At 47.7% G+C, this 14,845-nt stretch overlaps 1 protein-coding gene across 1 annotated transcript; it reads left to right on the forward strand.

The window, feature by feature from the left end:
• The first annotated feature begins 953 nt into the window (after window positions 1–953).
• LOC116979288 (T-cell-specific guanine nucleotide triphosphate-binding protein 2-like) lies at window positions 954–14,533 on the forward strand. The gene is made up of 2 exons (XM_033030899.1): window positions 954–1,034; window positions 13,640–14,533. Exon 2 carries the CDS (start codon window positions 13,647–13,649, stop codon window positions 14,394–14,396), a length of 750 nt encoding a protein of 249 aa, XP_032886790.1. The 5' UTR covers window positions 954–1,034; window positions 13,640–13,646; the 3' UTR covers window positions 14,397–14,533.
• Window positions 14,534–14,845: the final 312 nt, after the last annotated feature.

Consider the following 14,845-nt stretch of genomic DNA (forward strand, 5'->3'; position numbering starts at 1 on the left):
TTTCCGACTACTGTTTATGGGGCCAATGAAAGAGCGTTCAGGTTGCAGCCCTGTTTTCACCAATCTTCCCACCACCAGCACAAGATGCACAAGAAGAACAAGACAGGCACCATTGTGCAGATACAGAGAAGTGTGTTCAGCTCTGGCTGATCAACGTATAATCTTGTGTATGGACTAGATAAGCGGAATACTACATTTTTATCTCTGTTTGCTTCTTTGGTCGCTTCTCCCAGCTAACAATGTTCTTTTCTACATTTGATCCGCATCCCCTTTGTCCCGATTTTACACCTTACACTTCCTTATCTATGTATCTCCCTCACTACTGACTTCAGTCTGAAGAACGGTCTCCGTCCGATTCATCACCCATTGCTTCTCTCCAGAGACCCTGTCCCGCTGAGTTTCTCCAGCATTTTGTGTCTATCTTGTTTTCCCGCCGTGATGTATTCAGTCCATTGCCGGTGACCCCAATAATAATAATAATAATAAATTTTATTTTTATAGCGCTTTTCTAAGACTCAAAGTCGCTTTACAATAGTAACAGACAATAGCAAACGGAGAAGCGGCGAACAAACAGCGCCAGCGTCCTCTCCGTGCAGGACATAAAGAAAGAATACAGACATAACAATAATAGACATTTAATCGGAATAACATATAATCGGAATATAACAAATAATAAAGACATCACAGAGACACAAATTAAAAACAGAATTCAATCCAAAAACAGAAAATCAAAAACACAGTGTGAAGAGAGAGCAGCGGCAACCAATTCGTGCCAGCGTCCACTCTCCCTTCACGGCAGCCAATGGGCGGCACGGTGGCGCAGACAGCGGTAGAGTTACTGCCTTACAGCGCTTGCAGCACCAGAGACCTGGGTTCGATCCCGACTACGGGTGCTGTCTGTACGGAGTTCTCCCTGTGACCTGCAACAATCCATCCAAGTACCTGACACGGGGAGAGGGAAAGTCCAGACACACAGCGGACTGGAGTAGCGATCACAGCGGACGTTCACTGACGGAGTCTCCTCCTGAACCGAAGTAGGTAAGGAGCAGAATCGGAGCAGCGACACTGGAAACTGTTCAAAACACTCAGTGAGACAGGCAGCAGCCGCGGAGAGAATCAGTTATCAGTTTCTGAGTTATCTCTCTCCAGAGATGCTGCCTGTCCCGCTGAGTTACTCCAGCTTTTTGTGTCTATCTCTAAGTTATCAAATGTGAGTGAAGTGTTTCAGCTCGAGGATCCATTGGCTGCCTGGGCTGCTGAACGTTTCCAGCGTTTGATGTGATTTTTATTTCAGATCTCCAGTGCACTTGGTTTTCATTAACGGGATGAATTGAAGTGAGAGTTGGCAAAAGTGTTCACTGGGTTTGATCGACCAGGGCAGCAGGTGTGTGTGTGTGTGTGTGTGTGTGTGTGTGTGTGTGTGTGTGTGTTATTTTGCTAAACCGAGCTCGTGTATACAGGAAACACCCTCCCTTTCTAGGAAATATTTGTTTTCTCGGTTGCAGGATCTTTGGTTTCGTTTCCCATCCGGGGGCGCAGTTTATGTGGAAGAAATCGCGCAGTTAGAAACGTGTCCACATTGGCCCCTCCCCCCGTGATGTATTCAGTCCATTGCCGGTGACCACAAACCACACACTTCACACAAACACTCACACACTTTACACACACATCACACTCGCATTCACACACACACCACACTTCATACAAACACACACTTCACACGTACATACACACACTCCACACACACACAAGCAAACACACATGCCACACTCGCACATACACACACACCACACACACACACACACACACACAAACAAACACACATGCCACACTCGCACATACACACACACCACACACACACACACACACACACAAACAAACACACATGCCACACTCGCGCATACACACACACCACACACACACACACACACACACACAATCAAACACACATGCCACACTCGCACATACACACACACACACACACACACACACACACACATACACACACACACACATACACACACACACACACAAACAAACACACATGCCACACTCGTACATACACACACACACATACACATACACACACACACACACATACACACACACACACACACACGTACACACACATACACACACAATAGCGGAACTCACTATCAAAACATGGAGGGGACGGGGGTCACAATTTCTTGGCGGCCGCGCGCGCATGCGCACACTCACACACGCGCGCGAGGCTTCGGAGGCTCAATTAAAGATACTAGAGGAGCTCCTCTAGGATCTTTGGGCTCAATCTCAATCTCAACTCTGCCTGTCTCACCGGGTTAACTACAGCCCTGTCTGGACTGACGGGACACCAGCGCTGCTTCTCCGCGCTGGCCATATTTCCCGCAAATCCAGGCAGGTTAACCTGGCGGGACAGGCAGAGTTGAGCTGGGTTTAGCGCTGTTTCTCTGCGCTGGCTGTGGGCCTGAAGGCACAGCTCGCGTCTGACTCCCGACCTCTCTGGCCACCCATGAGGGGGGGGGGGGCACTCGGGAGGGGACAGGACAGCGTCGGAGACCCAGCTGGGATCGATCCTGGCTGCGGATGAGGTGCAGGTCTGTGCCACGTCTCCCTCCTCCAATCACCGCGCTCTATCCTCAGTCCCACTCCCACTGAATCGCAGAAAGAGGAGATTTTAAAATCGGGATTACAAAAACTTGGGGGGGGGGGGATGTCCCCCACCTCTCAAAACATGGGGGGACGTGTCCCCTCTGCCCCCCCCCCCCCGGGTTTTCCGCCCCTGAACACAAACACACACACAGTTTCTTGATCACACTGTCTCCATCACAGGAGATAGATTATCAACTGACATCCAATATAAACACACTGACCCCCACAACTATCTAGAATGCACTTCTCCCCACCCTGTTTCTTGTAAGGATTCTATCCCCCACTTCCAATTCCTCTGACTACGCCACATCTGCGCCCAAGATGAGGTGCTCCTTGTTCCCTTAACAAATTCACTTGTTTCTTCAAGGAACCGACATTTGTCTTAATTATTGTTTTCCTTTCACATACCTAAAGAAGCTTTTCCTCCTCCTTTATATTCTTGGTTAGCTTACCTTCGTACCTTGTCTTCACTTGTGAGTCACAGTCGCCTCTTACTTCTCTTAGAATCTTTCTTCCTCTGTGGAATGAACTGATCCTGCACCTTCTGTATTATTCCCAGAAATACCTTCCATTGTTGTTCCACTGTTATACCTGCTGGGGTATCTTTCCAGTCAACTTTGGCCAGCTCCTCCATCGTGCCTCCATAGTCCCCTTTGCTCAACTGTAATACTGACACTTCCGATTTCCCTTCTCCTTCTCAAATTGTAGATGAAAACGTATCATATTATGGTCATGACCTCTTAATGGCTCCTTTACCTTGAATTCCGGTTCATTACAACACACCAAATCCAGAATTGCCTTCTCTCTGGTAGGCTCCAGTACAAGCTGCTCTAAGAATCCATCACGGAGGCACTCCACAAACTCCCTTTCTTGGGTCCAGTACCAACCTGATTTTCCCAATCTACCTGCATGTTGAAATCTCGCATAACAACCGCAATATTACCTTTGGGACATGCCAATTTTAACTCTTGATTCAACTTGCATCCTCTATTCGGACTACAGTTTGGGGACCTGTAGATAATTCCCATTAGGGTCTTTTTACCATTACAATTCCTCAGTTCTATCCATACTGACTACATCTCCTGATTCTATGTCACCCCTTGCAAGGGACTGAATTTCATTCCTTACCAACAGAGCTACCCCACCCCCTCTGGCCACCTGTCTGTAATTTTGATAGGCCGTATACCATTGAATATTCAGTTCCCAGCCCTGGCCCTCTTGCAGCCATCTCTGTAATTCACACAACATCATACTTGCCAATTTCTAACTGAGCCTCAAGCTCGTCCACTTTATTCCTTATACTTTGCGCATTCATATACAACATTTAAACTTTGATATTCACCTCCCCTCTCACACCGGTCACTATTGGCCTTGACCTTACTCTCTTATAACCATATAACCATATAACAATTACAGCAAGGAAACAGGCCATCTCGGCCCTACAAGTCCGTGCCGAACAACTTTTTTCCCTTTGTCCCACCTGCCTGCACTCATACCATAACCCTCCATTCCCTTCTCATCCATATGCCTATCCAATTTATTTTTAAATGATACCAACGAACCTGCTTCCACCACTTCCACTGGAAGCTCATTCCACACCGCTACCACTCTCTGAGTAAAGAAGTTCCCCCTCATGTTACCCCTAAACTTCTGTCCCTTAATTCTGAAGTCATGTCCTCTTGTTTGAATCTTCCCTTTTCTCAAAGGGAAAAGCTTGTCCACATCAACTCTGTCTATCCCTCTCATCATTTTAAAGACCTCTATCATGTCCCCCCTTAACCTTCTGCGCTCCAGAGAATAAAGACCTAACTTATTCAACCTTTCTCTGTAACTTAGTTGTTGAAACCCAGACAACATTCTAGTAAATCTCCTCTGTACTCTCTCTATTTTGTTGACATCCTTCCTATAATTGGGCGACCAAAATTGTACACTAGTCACCTGCCTCCAACCCGACAAACAACCATCCACCATTACCCTCTGGCTTCTCCCATTCAGCCACGGTTGAATCCATCTTGCTACTCCTGCATTTATACCCAACAGTTGAACCTTCTTAACCAACCTTCCATGAGGAACCTTGTCAAAGGCCTTACTAAAGTCCATATAGACATCATCCACTGCTTTACCCTCGTCAATTTCCCTAGTAACCTCTTCAAAAAATTCAAGAAGATTAGTCAAACATGACCTTCCAGGCACAAATCCATGCTGACTGTTCCTAATCAGACCCTGTTTATCCAGATGCTTATATATATTATCTCTAAGTATCTTTTCCATTAATTTGCCCACCACTGAAGTCAAACTAACAGGTCTATAATTGCTAGGTTTACTCTTAGACCCCTTTTTAAACAATGGAACAACATGCGCAGTACGCCAATCCTCGGGGACTATTCCCGTTTCTAATGACATTTGAAATATTTCTGTCATAGCCTCGGCTATTTCTACACTAACTTCCCTCAATGTCCTAGGGAATATCCTGTCAGGACCTGAAGACTTATCCACTTTTATATTTTTCAAAAGTGTCAGTACTTCTTTACTTTGAAACTCATAGTATCCATAGCTACTCTACTAGTTTCCCTTACCTCACATAATTCAATATCCTTCTCCTTGGTGAATACCGAAGAAAAGAAATTGTTCAATATCTCCCCCATCTCTTTTGGCTCTGCAGATAGCTGTCCACTCCGTCTCTCCAATGGACCACTTTTATCCCTCGTTATCCTTTTGCTATTAATATAGCTGTAGAAACCCTTTGGATTTACTTTCACCTTACTTGCCAAAGCAACCTCATGTCTTCTTTTAGCTTTTCTAATTTCTTTCTTAAGATTATTTTTACATTCTTTATACTCCTCAAGCACCTCATTTACTTCATGCTGCCTATAATTATTGTAGATCTCCCTCTTTTTCCGAACAAGATGTCCAATTTCCCTTGAAAACCAGGGCTCTTTCCACTTTTTACTGTTTCCTTTCAACCGAACAGGAACATAAAGATTCCGTACTCTTAAAATTTCCCCTTTAAATGTCCTCCATTTCTCTACTACATCCTTCCCATAAAACAAAATGCCCCAGTTTACTCCTTTTAAATCAATTCACATCTCATCAAAGTTAGCCTTTCTTCAATCAAAAATCTCAACCCTAGGTCCAGTTCTGACCCTCTCCATAATTATATTGAAACTAATGGTATTGTGATCACTGGACCCGAAGTGCTCCCCAACGCATACCTCCGCCACCTGTCCCATCTCATTTCCTAACAGGAGGTCCAGCACTGCCCCTCCTCTAGTAGGTACCTCTATGTATTGCTGCAAAAAACTATCCTGCACACATTTTACAAACTCCAAACCATCCAGCCCATTTACCGATTGTGTTTCCCAGTCTATGTGTGGAAAGTTGAAATCTCCCACAATCACTACTTTGTGCTTACTACTAATATCTGCTATCTCCTTACATATTTGCTCTTCCAATTCCCGATCCCCATTTGGCGGTCTATAATACACCCCTATAAGTGTTGCTACCCCTTTCCCACTTCCACCCAAATAGCCTCCCTAGATGAGCCCTCCAATCTATCCTGCCAAAGCACTGCTGTAATATCTTCCCTGACTAGTAATGAAACACCTCCACCTCTTGCCCCTCCAATTCGATCACACCTGAAGCAACGAAATCCTGGAATATTTAGTTTCCAATCACAGCCCTTCTGCAACCATGTTTCACTGATCGCCACAACATCATACTTCCAGGTGTCTATCCAGACTCTAAGCTCATCCACCTTTCTTACAATGCTCCTAGCATTAAAATATGCACATTTAAGAAACCCCCCGCCTCTTATTCTCTGTTTATTTCCTTTTTTTTCTTTCTCCTCTTGTGCCCGAGTGCTTCCCTTTTCTGCTTCCTGCCTCCCATTCTGTCTACTAGCTTTCTCTATTTGAGTCCCTCGCCCCAACCGTTCTAGTTTAAAGTCTCCCCAGTAGCCTTTGCGAATTTCCCCGCCAGGATATTGGTCCCCCTCGGGTTCAAGTGCAACCCATCCTTTCTGAACAGGTCCCACCTTCCCCAAAAGAAGTCCCAATGATCCAGAAACTTGAATCCCTGCCCTCTGCACCTGTCTTTCAGCCACGCGTTTATCCTCCACCTCGCTCCATTCCTACTCTCACTGTCGCGTGGCACAGGCAGTAATCCTGAGATTGTTACCTTTTTGGTCCTTTTCCTTAACTCTCCTCCCAACTCCCTAAATCCTCCCTTCAGGACCTCTTCCCTTTTTTTACCTATGTCATTGGTACCTATATGTACCACGACCTCAGGCTCCTCTCCCTCTGATTTCAGGATATCTTGGACGCGTTGAGACACATCCGAGACCCTGGCACCAGGGAGGCAGACCACCATCCTGGTCTCCCGACTGCGTCCACAGAATCGCCTATCCGACCCCATAACAATAGAGTCCCCAATTACTATTGCCCTCTTCTTTTTGTCCCTACCTTCAGGAGTAACAGGGCCAGTCTCTGTGCTGGAGGCCCGTCCGCTCTCGCTACCCCCGGGCAGGCTGTCACCCCCATCCGTACTCAAACAGGAGTACTTATTTGCAAGGTGTACCGACATTGGAGTACTCACTCGTCCCTGCCTCTGCCCATTGCCCTTCCTAACTGTGACCCAGTTTCTGTCTCCCGTGGTCTTGGAGTGACCACCTCCCTGTAACTCCTTTCTATGACCTCCTCGCTCTCCCTGAGCAGACAGAGGTCATCGAGTTGCTGTTCCAGGTTCCTAACACGGTCCCTTAGGAGCCCCATCTCGACGCACCTGGCGCAGATGTGGACGTCTGGAGGGCACTCAGACTCCATGACCTCCCACATCTGACATCCAGAACAGTAAACTGCCCTGGCCTTCATTCTCCCCCTTAACCGAATACAATAAAGCCTTACCCGGGATACAAGCCAATCAGCTGCTTCCTCTAGTCCGTTCGACCAATCAGAGGCTTCCACCAGACTCCTTCTCTGGAAGTGAGATGGAACGTTGCAGATTTGGGTTCCACACAGCTCCAGGTAACTCCTCCTCGCACCAACGGCTCCCCGGGCCTCTGTAGAAGCAAGCCCCGCGCTGTTTTTATACTTACAGCTCCAGGTAACCCCTCCTCGCTCCAACGGCTCCCCGGGCCTTATCCCCTCTCGAACTTTCCTTCCCATTAATTTGGGAGACTTTTATAACTTTTCCTGTACTCACTTCCCCTTTAACTCCATCCTTATACTCCCAATTTGTCAAACGCCCACCCTCTATTTAGTTTGAATCCACACGTGTAGCACTAGCAAGTCAGCCTGCCAGAACGTCACTCTCAAGACAATGGAGTCACCCACAACTATAGCTCTGCCCGACATCGGTCTCGCCAGTCGAGTCCCATTGATAGGATTGGAGCCACTGACCTGTCTGCCGCTCGGACTGGAAGTGTCGTCTCCCTCGATAGCTCCCAAGAGGGTGTACCTGTTTTCATTAGTCACAGCCATCGGTGTTTCTTGCACTCCACGTTTATTCCCCTTTCTCACAGTCACCCACCTTCACTCTTCCTGAACCCTTGGCATGACGACCTCATTGTGGGTCCTGTCCATCAAACGCTCCTGTTCCCGGATGGCCCTGAGGTCATCCAGCTGTTTCTCCAGTTCCCCAACACGTTCATACAGGAGCTGCACCTGGACACAATTTCTGCAGGTGTAGTTTCCAGAAGCACCAGCGGTGTTCCTGACTTCCCAAATCCTACAGGAAACACATTGCACCAACATGCCTGCCATTTCTTCAGTGGACAAAAATCACAAATCTTGAACAAGTGTAGCCTCCTTGCCTCAGCCTCCTCGCCGAAGACTCGCACTTTACCTCCCAAGACACTTCACCTCATCAAGGGTGCTCTGCTACAGCTGCACTTCTTTATCTGTTACCCAATCAATTACTTTAGGGCTAATTAGTAAATTGCTTGAACCTGGGCCTTTGGCTCTCTTTTTAAATCTTCTTTCCCTCTGACACCTACTTCCAGCCAATACTAGCTCTCGCTGCTTGTGACTGCTGCTTCTCTCCGACGTTCTGGAAATCTTCAGCCCAGTGCATCCCGCTATTCAGGGCTCTCGCTTAACTTTTTTTCCCTGTTGCCAGCCGGGCAACCTTGGCAGCTTTTTAGGTTGCCAAATGACATTTTAGGTGGTCATTTAAGACGGCTTGCATGACGCGTGCTCGGACGAAGTGCGTAGTTACCAGTCAGAATTATGCTCACAATGAAGCATTCACATATTATTTCTGCTTCAAATAAAGTAACAAACTAACATATTCACCAATCAAGACATGATATATACCACAATCACATGCAGCAAAAGTATAATACGGTATCTCAACTCTTTTTACACATTGCAATTAATGCAATTTTTATTATTTATTTCCACTTCCAAACAAAAATGTGGTTGGATTATTCGTCATATGACCTTGATAACATATATGCTTAACCATGCACACTACAGATTGATGCAAACATGTTTTCTGTGAAGGACCAAAAATTATCATAAAATGGCCATAGCTTGGGTCGTTATTGCTATTGGTACAGAAACACTCTCGCTTCCCACATAATTTATCCACAACAAAATATACAGGTTGCAAGGAATTTTCAAAAGGCATTTTATGATAATAGCTGTTAAAACTGACTATACCCATCTGACAGGGTTAACATTACACTAACCAACAAGAGATGGCCAAAGGACATAAATGCAGCAAATGTTTGGTAATATATTTAAAGATGTCAAGACGCCACATTACCAGACATTCAGATTAGATGTAGGTGGCAATGAAGATACCCAGTTTGTAAGCACCATTTTTTTTAAATGGTTGATAAACGCTTTTTCCATCATTCCCACTTCAGAATTAACATTAAAACTTCTACTGAAATATCTCCTGACCAAAATTGTGATGTATATGACTGACTGTAGAAGTAAAACTTGGATAAATCCAACGTATAGTTGTGAATGTTGCTCATTAAATAACTACAGTACTGATACTCCATATTAACATCATTGATTTGCCATTAAAATGAATTCTGTAATAACGTGTCAGTGACAATCGAACACTGCGGTTTTAATGTTTTACGTGTTCAAAATTTAATTAATCCATCTTTATGAATTAAAACAAATAATAACATTGGGAATTAAAACATATTTGATTGCATTCCGTTATCAAACATAGTCAATGTTAGCTCTGAACACATTTCCAGCACAATAGGGTCGGGGGGGGGGGGGGGTGTATGAATCAGTGCAGGATGGATAGATGGCGGTCGGGGGGGGGGGGTGTATGAATCGGTGTGGATTGGATGGATTGAGGCAGGGGAATTAGTGAGTGTTGGTTGGAGTAGGTCAAATTATGAGGGAAGAGCGCGGGGGATGTCAGTGGGGTTGAATGGGGGGGATTCAACAGGGGGCGCTGACCTGTGCGCAGCTGCCCAGCCAGCAGCTGTCTGTCTTTTCATCTTTTTTTTATTTTTAGTTAGTTAAAGTGTTTTTGTTTCTGGAGTTCTAGACTTTTTTATGTGGGGGGTGGGGTGGGGTGGGGGGAAGGGGGAAACTACCTTTCAGGGTCCCTACCTGGTCGGTAGGCAGCTTTTATCCGGGCTGCAGTTTCGACCCGTCCTCGCGGCCTACCAGCGGGCCTGGAGCGGTGTTTCCTGACGGGGACCGCCCAGAACCACGGCTTCGGCAGCGGCACAGCGCTGGAGCGCTATCGTGGAGCGGGCGATGCCTTGTCCGGGTCGCTGCGATGGAGCTCCGGTGAGCTGAAGACCGCCGGGAACAACATCGCGGAGCTGCGGGACTGTGGAGCGGCCAGCTGCGGGCGGAGGCTCCGAACTGTACATCGGGAGCCTGGGATCTCGCGACGAGATCGCCAGTTGTGGAGCTCCAACCGGCGCGGCCTTGTTGGCTTTGGAAGCCGCGGCCTCCAGTACGGAAGCGGCCGTTCCAGGTGTCCCAAGCCGCTGTGAGGATTCTCCCGACGCCGGAGCACCATCACCCGGCGAGAACGGCCAGGAACATCGGGCCTCCGTAGAGGCAACTGTGCAGGCCTCAATTGGCTTGACTATGGGTGAACTGGGGTTGGGGACTGGACTTTGTGCCTTCCCTCATGGTGGGAGCCATTGTGGGGGGATGTTCTTTATGTTTAAATCTCTTATTAATGTTATGTCTGTATTCTTTCTTTATGTGCTGCATTGGCAAGAAGCATTTCACTACACCTAGGTGTATGTGACCAATAAATAACCTTTGAACCTTTGAACCTTTGATCTGTGCAGGATGGATGGGGGGAGCAGTGCAGGATGAAGGGGTGAGCAGTGCAGGATGGATGGGAAGGGGGGTCAGTACAGGATGAATTGGAGGACCAGTGTAGGATTGATGGGGAGTGGCAGGAGAATCAATGCGAGGTGGCGAGGGAGATCAGTGCAGGATCAATAGATGGGGGGGGGGGGAGCACAGGGGATGCCAATGAGGACTGAATAGAGACAGGAATGGGGATCAGTGCGGGATGGAGAGGAGGGGTCTCAGGATAAGGGGAGTGGAGGGGGGCGTATGAGAGAGAGTGAGAGAAAGGGGGGTGGGGGGGGAAGGGGCAGAGGAGGTGGGAAGGAAGGCCAACGCTCGTCGGACAACACATGTCAGGCACAGAAATCGCAACCAAAATATGGAGGAGACGGCGGACAGAATATCTTGGCTGTCGCGCGCGCATGCGCACACTCACATGCGCACACACACACACACACGCGAGGCTTCGGAGGCTTCTGTGAACGGTAATTTCAGCTCAATCCAGCGCTAAATGCAGCTCAACTGCCTGTGTCGCCTACAGCCCCGTCTCAATCCACACAGGGCTGTTGGTTAACCTGGCGGGACAGGCAGAGTGAGCTGGGTTTAGCGCTGGCTGGGGGTCTGGGGGCACCGCGCCCATCTGACGCCCGACGTCTCTGGCCATCCCCGGGCGTGTGGATGCTCTCGGGTGGGGACGGGGATGGTCCAGTGGCGGTTCGGCAGCGATTGCAGTGCCGGAGACCGGGATCGGTCCTGGCTGCGGTGCAGTGTTTTGTCGAGAGTGTTTTGGCACGTCTCCCTCTTCGAATCACCCCCCCCCCCCCCCTCTACCCCCCTCTACCCCTACCCCTACTCTACTTCCGCCTCTGGCCGACACCTCCCTACAAGGGTCTGTTTTGAAAGCGCCGTTGGCGGAGTGACCGCAGCTGCCGCTAACACGCTGGGCAGGGCAGGGCGGGGTGCGGGAGAAGGAGAAGATGGAGTTGCTGCTGTCGCCGTCGCTGTTGTTGTGCGGGCCCGACAATCGCTCCGACCCTCCGTCTCGCCACACTTAGCATCTTTCCCACAACCGTCGACGACACAAGACGTCACTTTCCTTTTCTCCAGAGATGCTGCCGGACCCGCGGAGTTACTCCAGTTTTTTGTGTTTATCTTCGGTATAAACCAAGTTGCCAAGCCGGGCAAAATGGCTCGCCGTTTAGGTTGCCCGGCGGCACTTGAGTGGTCAGTGGCACCCGGGCAACCGTCAATTTCGAGCCCTGCTATTTCTGTGAAGTGGGACAATCAGGTCCAGTGATCTCTGCGTTTGTAATTATACTCCTGCAGCTTGCCCCCCTTAGTCTAGTTGCGTAAAACACCGAGCCAAGCACTGGATCAACTATTCTTTATTCTTCCTAACAATAACAAACTTCCTATACAATACCTATCCACCGCGGAACCAATCCTTGTCTCTGCTCGTTCAAGCCCTTCAGCCTCGTGCAAGCAGACACCTCCAGAGTGTCACACGGTACTAAGTGCGTCTCCAGAAGATCAGTTCCAATCCTCATGGGGTTCACTCTTCTATAGGTCATCGGACCCTGTGGCACAAAACTAAATTGGGGTAGCAGCCCCTTACAAACCAATCACAAATATCGATTACATTATACAGTTATTGACAGTTCCCTAACCCAATCGCAAAGTACCCCATTACAGATGTCAGCTGATTTACATCGGTGAGACCAAGCGTAGGTTGGGCGATCGTTTCGCCGAACACCTCCGCTCAGTCCGCAATAACCTACCTGACCTCCCGGTGGCTCAGCACTTCAACTCCCCCTCCCATTCCCAATCCGACCTCTCTGTCCTGGGTCTCCTCCATTGCCAGAGTGAGCAACAGCGGAAATTGGAGGAACAGCACCTCATATTCCGTCTGGGGTCCTTGCGTCCTTATGGCATTAACATTGAATTCTCCCAATTTGGCTAGCCCGTGCTGTCTCCTCCCCTTCCTTAACCCTCTAGCTGTCTCCTCCCACCCTCCCATCCGCCCGCCCTCGGGCTCCTCCTCCTCCTCCCTTTTTCCTTCTTTCTTTCCCCACCCCCCATCAGTCTGAAGAAGGGTTTCGGCCCGAAACGTCGCCTATTTCCTTCGCTCCATAGATGCTGCTGCACCCGCTGAGTTTCCCCAGCAATTTTGTGTACCCCATTACATTGTTTCTTCAGAAAGTTCTAGCAGGAACTCAGTTGACATAGTTTACATAAGTAGAGAAACATTTCACCAGGTAATTGTAAACAGTCTGAACAATGCTTCGCATTTGAACCAATCACAAGATAACAGCTCCAACATTACTAACAGTATTTACAACTTCCCCCTCTGACCAATCCTGACCAATCTGACCATCCTGATTTGCATCACCTCTGAGCTCCTCTGCAAAAGTCCTCATGAATTTTAACAAAGGAAGCGACATCTGGACCTCACCTTATCCTTAACTCCTATCTAAAGGGTCCAGACTCCTTGGAGCCAGCTCGCAGCTTGCAACTTTTCACCGAAAGAGGCCAAGCAGGCCTTGCAGATGCAAAGATCCTCCATTTTATAACATCTCCAATTTGGCCTATATTAATACTTTGATCACAAACATGTGACTGTGATTTTGCTTCTGTGTCTCATGAAATCTACACTAGGAAATATATTAAAAAAACAATATGTCCATTTGTTTCCACAGAGATACGATGGCTTCATCTTCAGAATCTGCATACTTCACCCAGCATGAAATCAATGAACTGCAGACTACATATGAGCAGGGTGAGCTGAGCAAGTTTACGACACAGATGGAGAAGAAATTGAACGATATAAAAAATGCAGAGCTTAACATCGCTGTGACAGGAAATTCGGGTGCAGGTAAATCCACCTTCATCAACGCCATGAGGGGGCTGCGGGGCTGCGATGAGGGTGCAGCTAAAATCGGGAACATTGAAACCACAATGGAGCAAACTCCATACAAACATTCCACCTTCCCTAATGTTTGCTTCTGGGACCTGCCGGGAGTTGGAACAACAAAGTTTCCAATGAAGGTTTACGTGAGCAGAATGGGATTTACTACATACGATTTTTTCATAATAATCTCACAGAATCGATTCACCGAAAACGATGCAAAGGTCATCGAGGAGATCAAAAACTTGGGGAAGAAGTTCTACTTTTTACGAAGTCAAATTGACAATGACCTCAATACTTTGGAACAGCAGGGTATAGATTTTGACAGAATGACGGAACTTGCTGAGATGAAACAAGACATAAGTCGCAGATTGATGGCAGCGGGGATTTCAGACCCCATTATTTTCCTGATATCAAACTTTTCCTTAAATGAGTTTGATTTTCCTCAGTTAAAGGAAACGCTTTTAAATAATCTCGACGGAATAAAGAAAGATATTTTATTGATGTCACTTCCAAGCACAACAGTGAAGATTGTGGAGATGAAATGAGCCCAGTTGAAGAAACGTATCTGGATGTTGGCAACAGTCTCAGGAGCTGTGGGAGCGGTGCCTGTTCCCGGATTGTCTGTCGCCGTTGACCTCGGGATAATAGTCGCTGCAATAATAGGTTTCCGCAAAAGCCTTGGCCTGGATGATGCCTCCCTTCAGAGACTGGCCAATGTCTCAAAGAAACCTGTGGAATTTCTGAAAGCAGAAGTGAGAACCCCACTGATGGGTGAAATAAATGCGGAGTTTGTGAAATAAATGTTGGTGCTGTCCAGTAGTGTGGTGAAAGTGGCGGAAATGGCGAAGAAGGTCCTTGACACATCACCATCTGCGTCTCTGTGTCTCGTCATACACTCCATCTACAGGGCAGTATCATCATTTGGAAGAATTAACAATATGGTGACCGACGCACTGGATGACCTTGTGAAGTATGCCCAGAGAGTGGTGAAAGT

Source organism: Amblyraja radiata, chromosome 12 (genome assembly GCF_010909765.2).
Source record: "Amblyraja radiata isolate CabotCenter1 chromosome 12, sAmbRad1.1.pri, whole genome shotgun sequence".
Lineage (NCBI taxonomy): Eukaryota > Metazoa > Chordata > Chondrichthyes > Rajiformes > Rajidae > Amblyraja > Amblyraja radiata.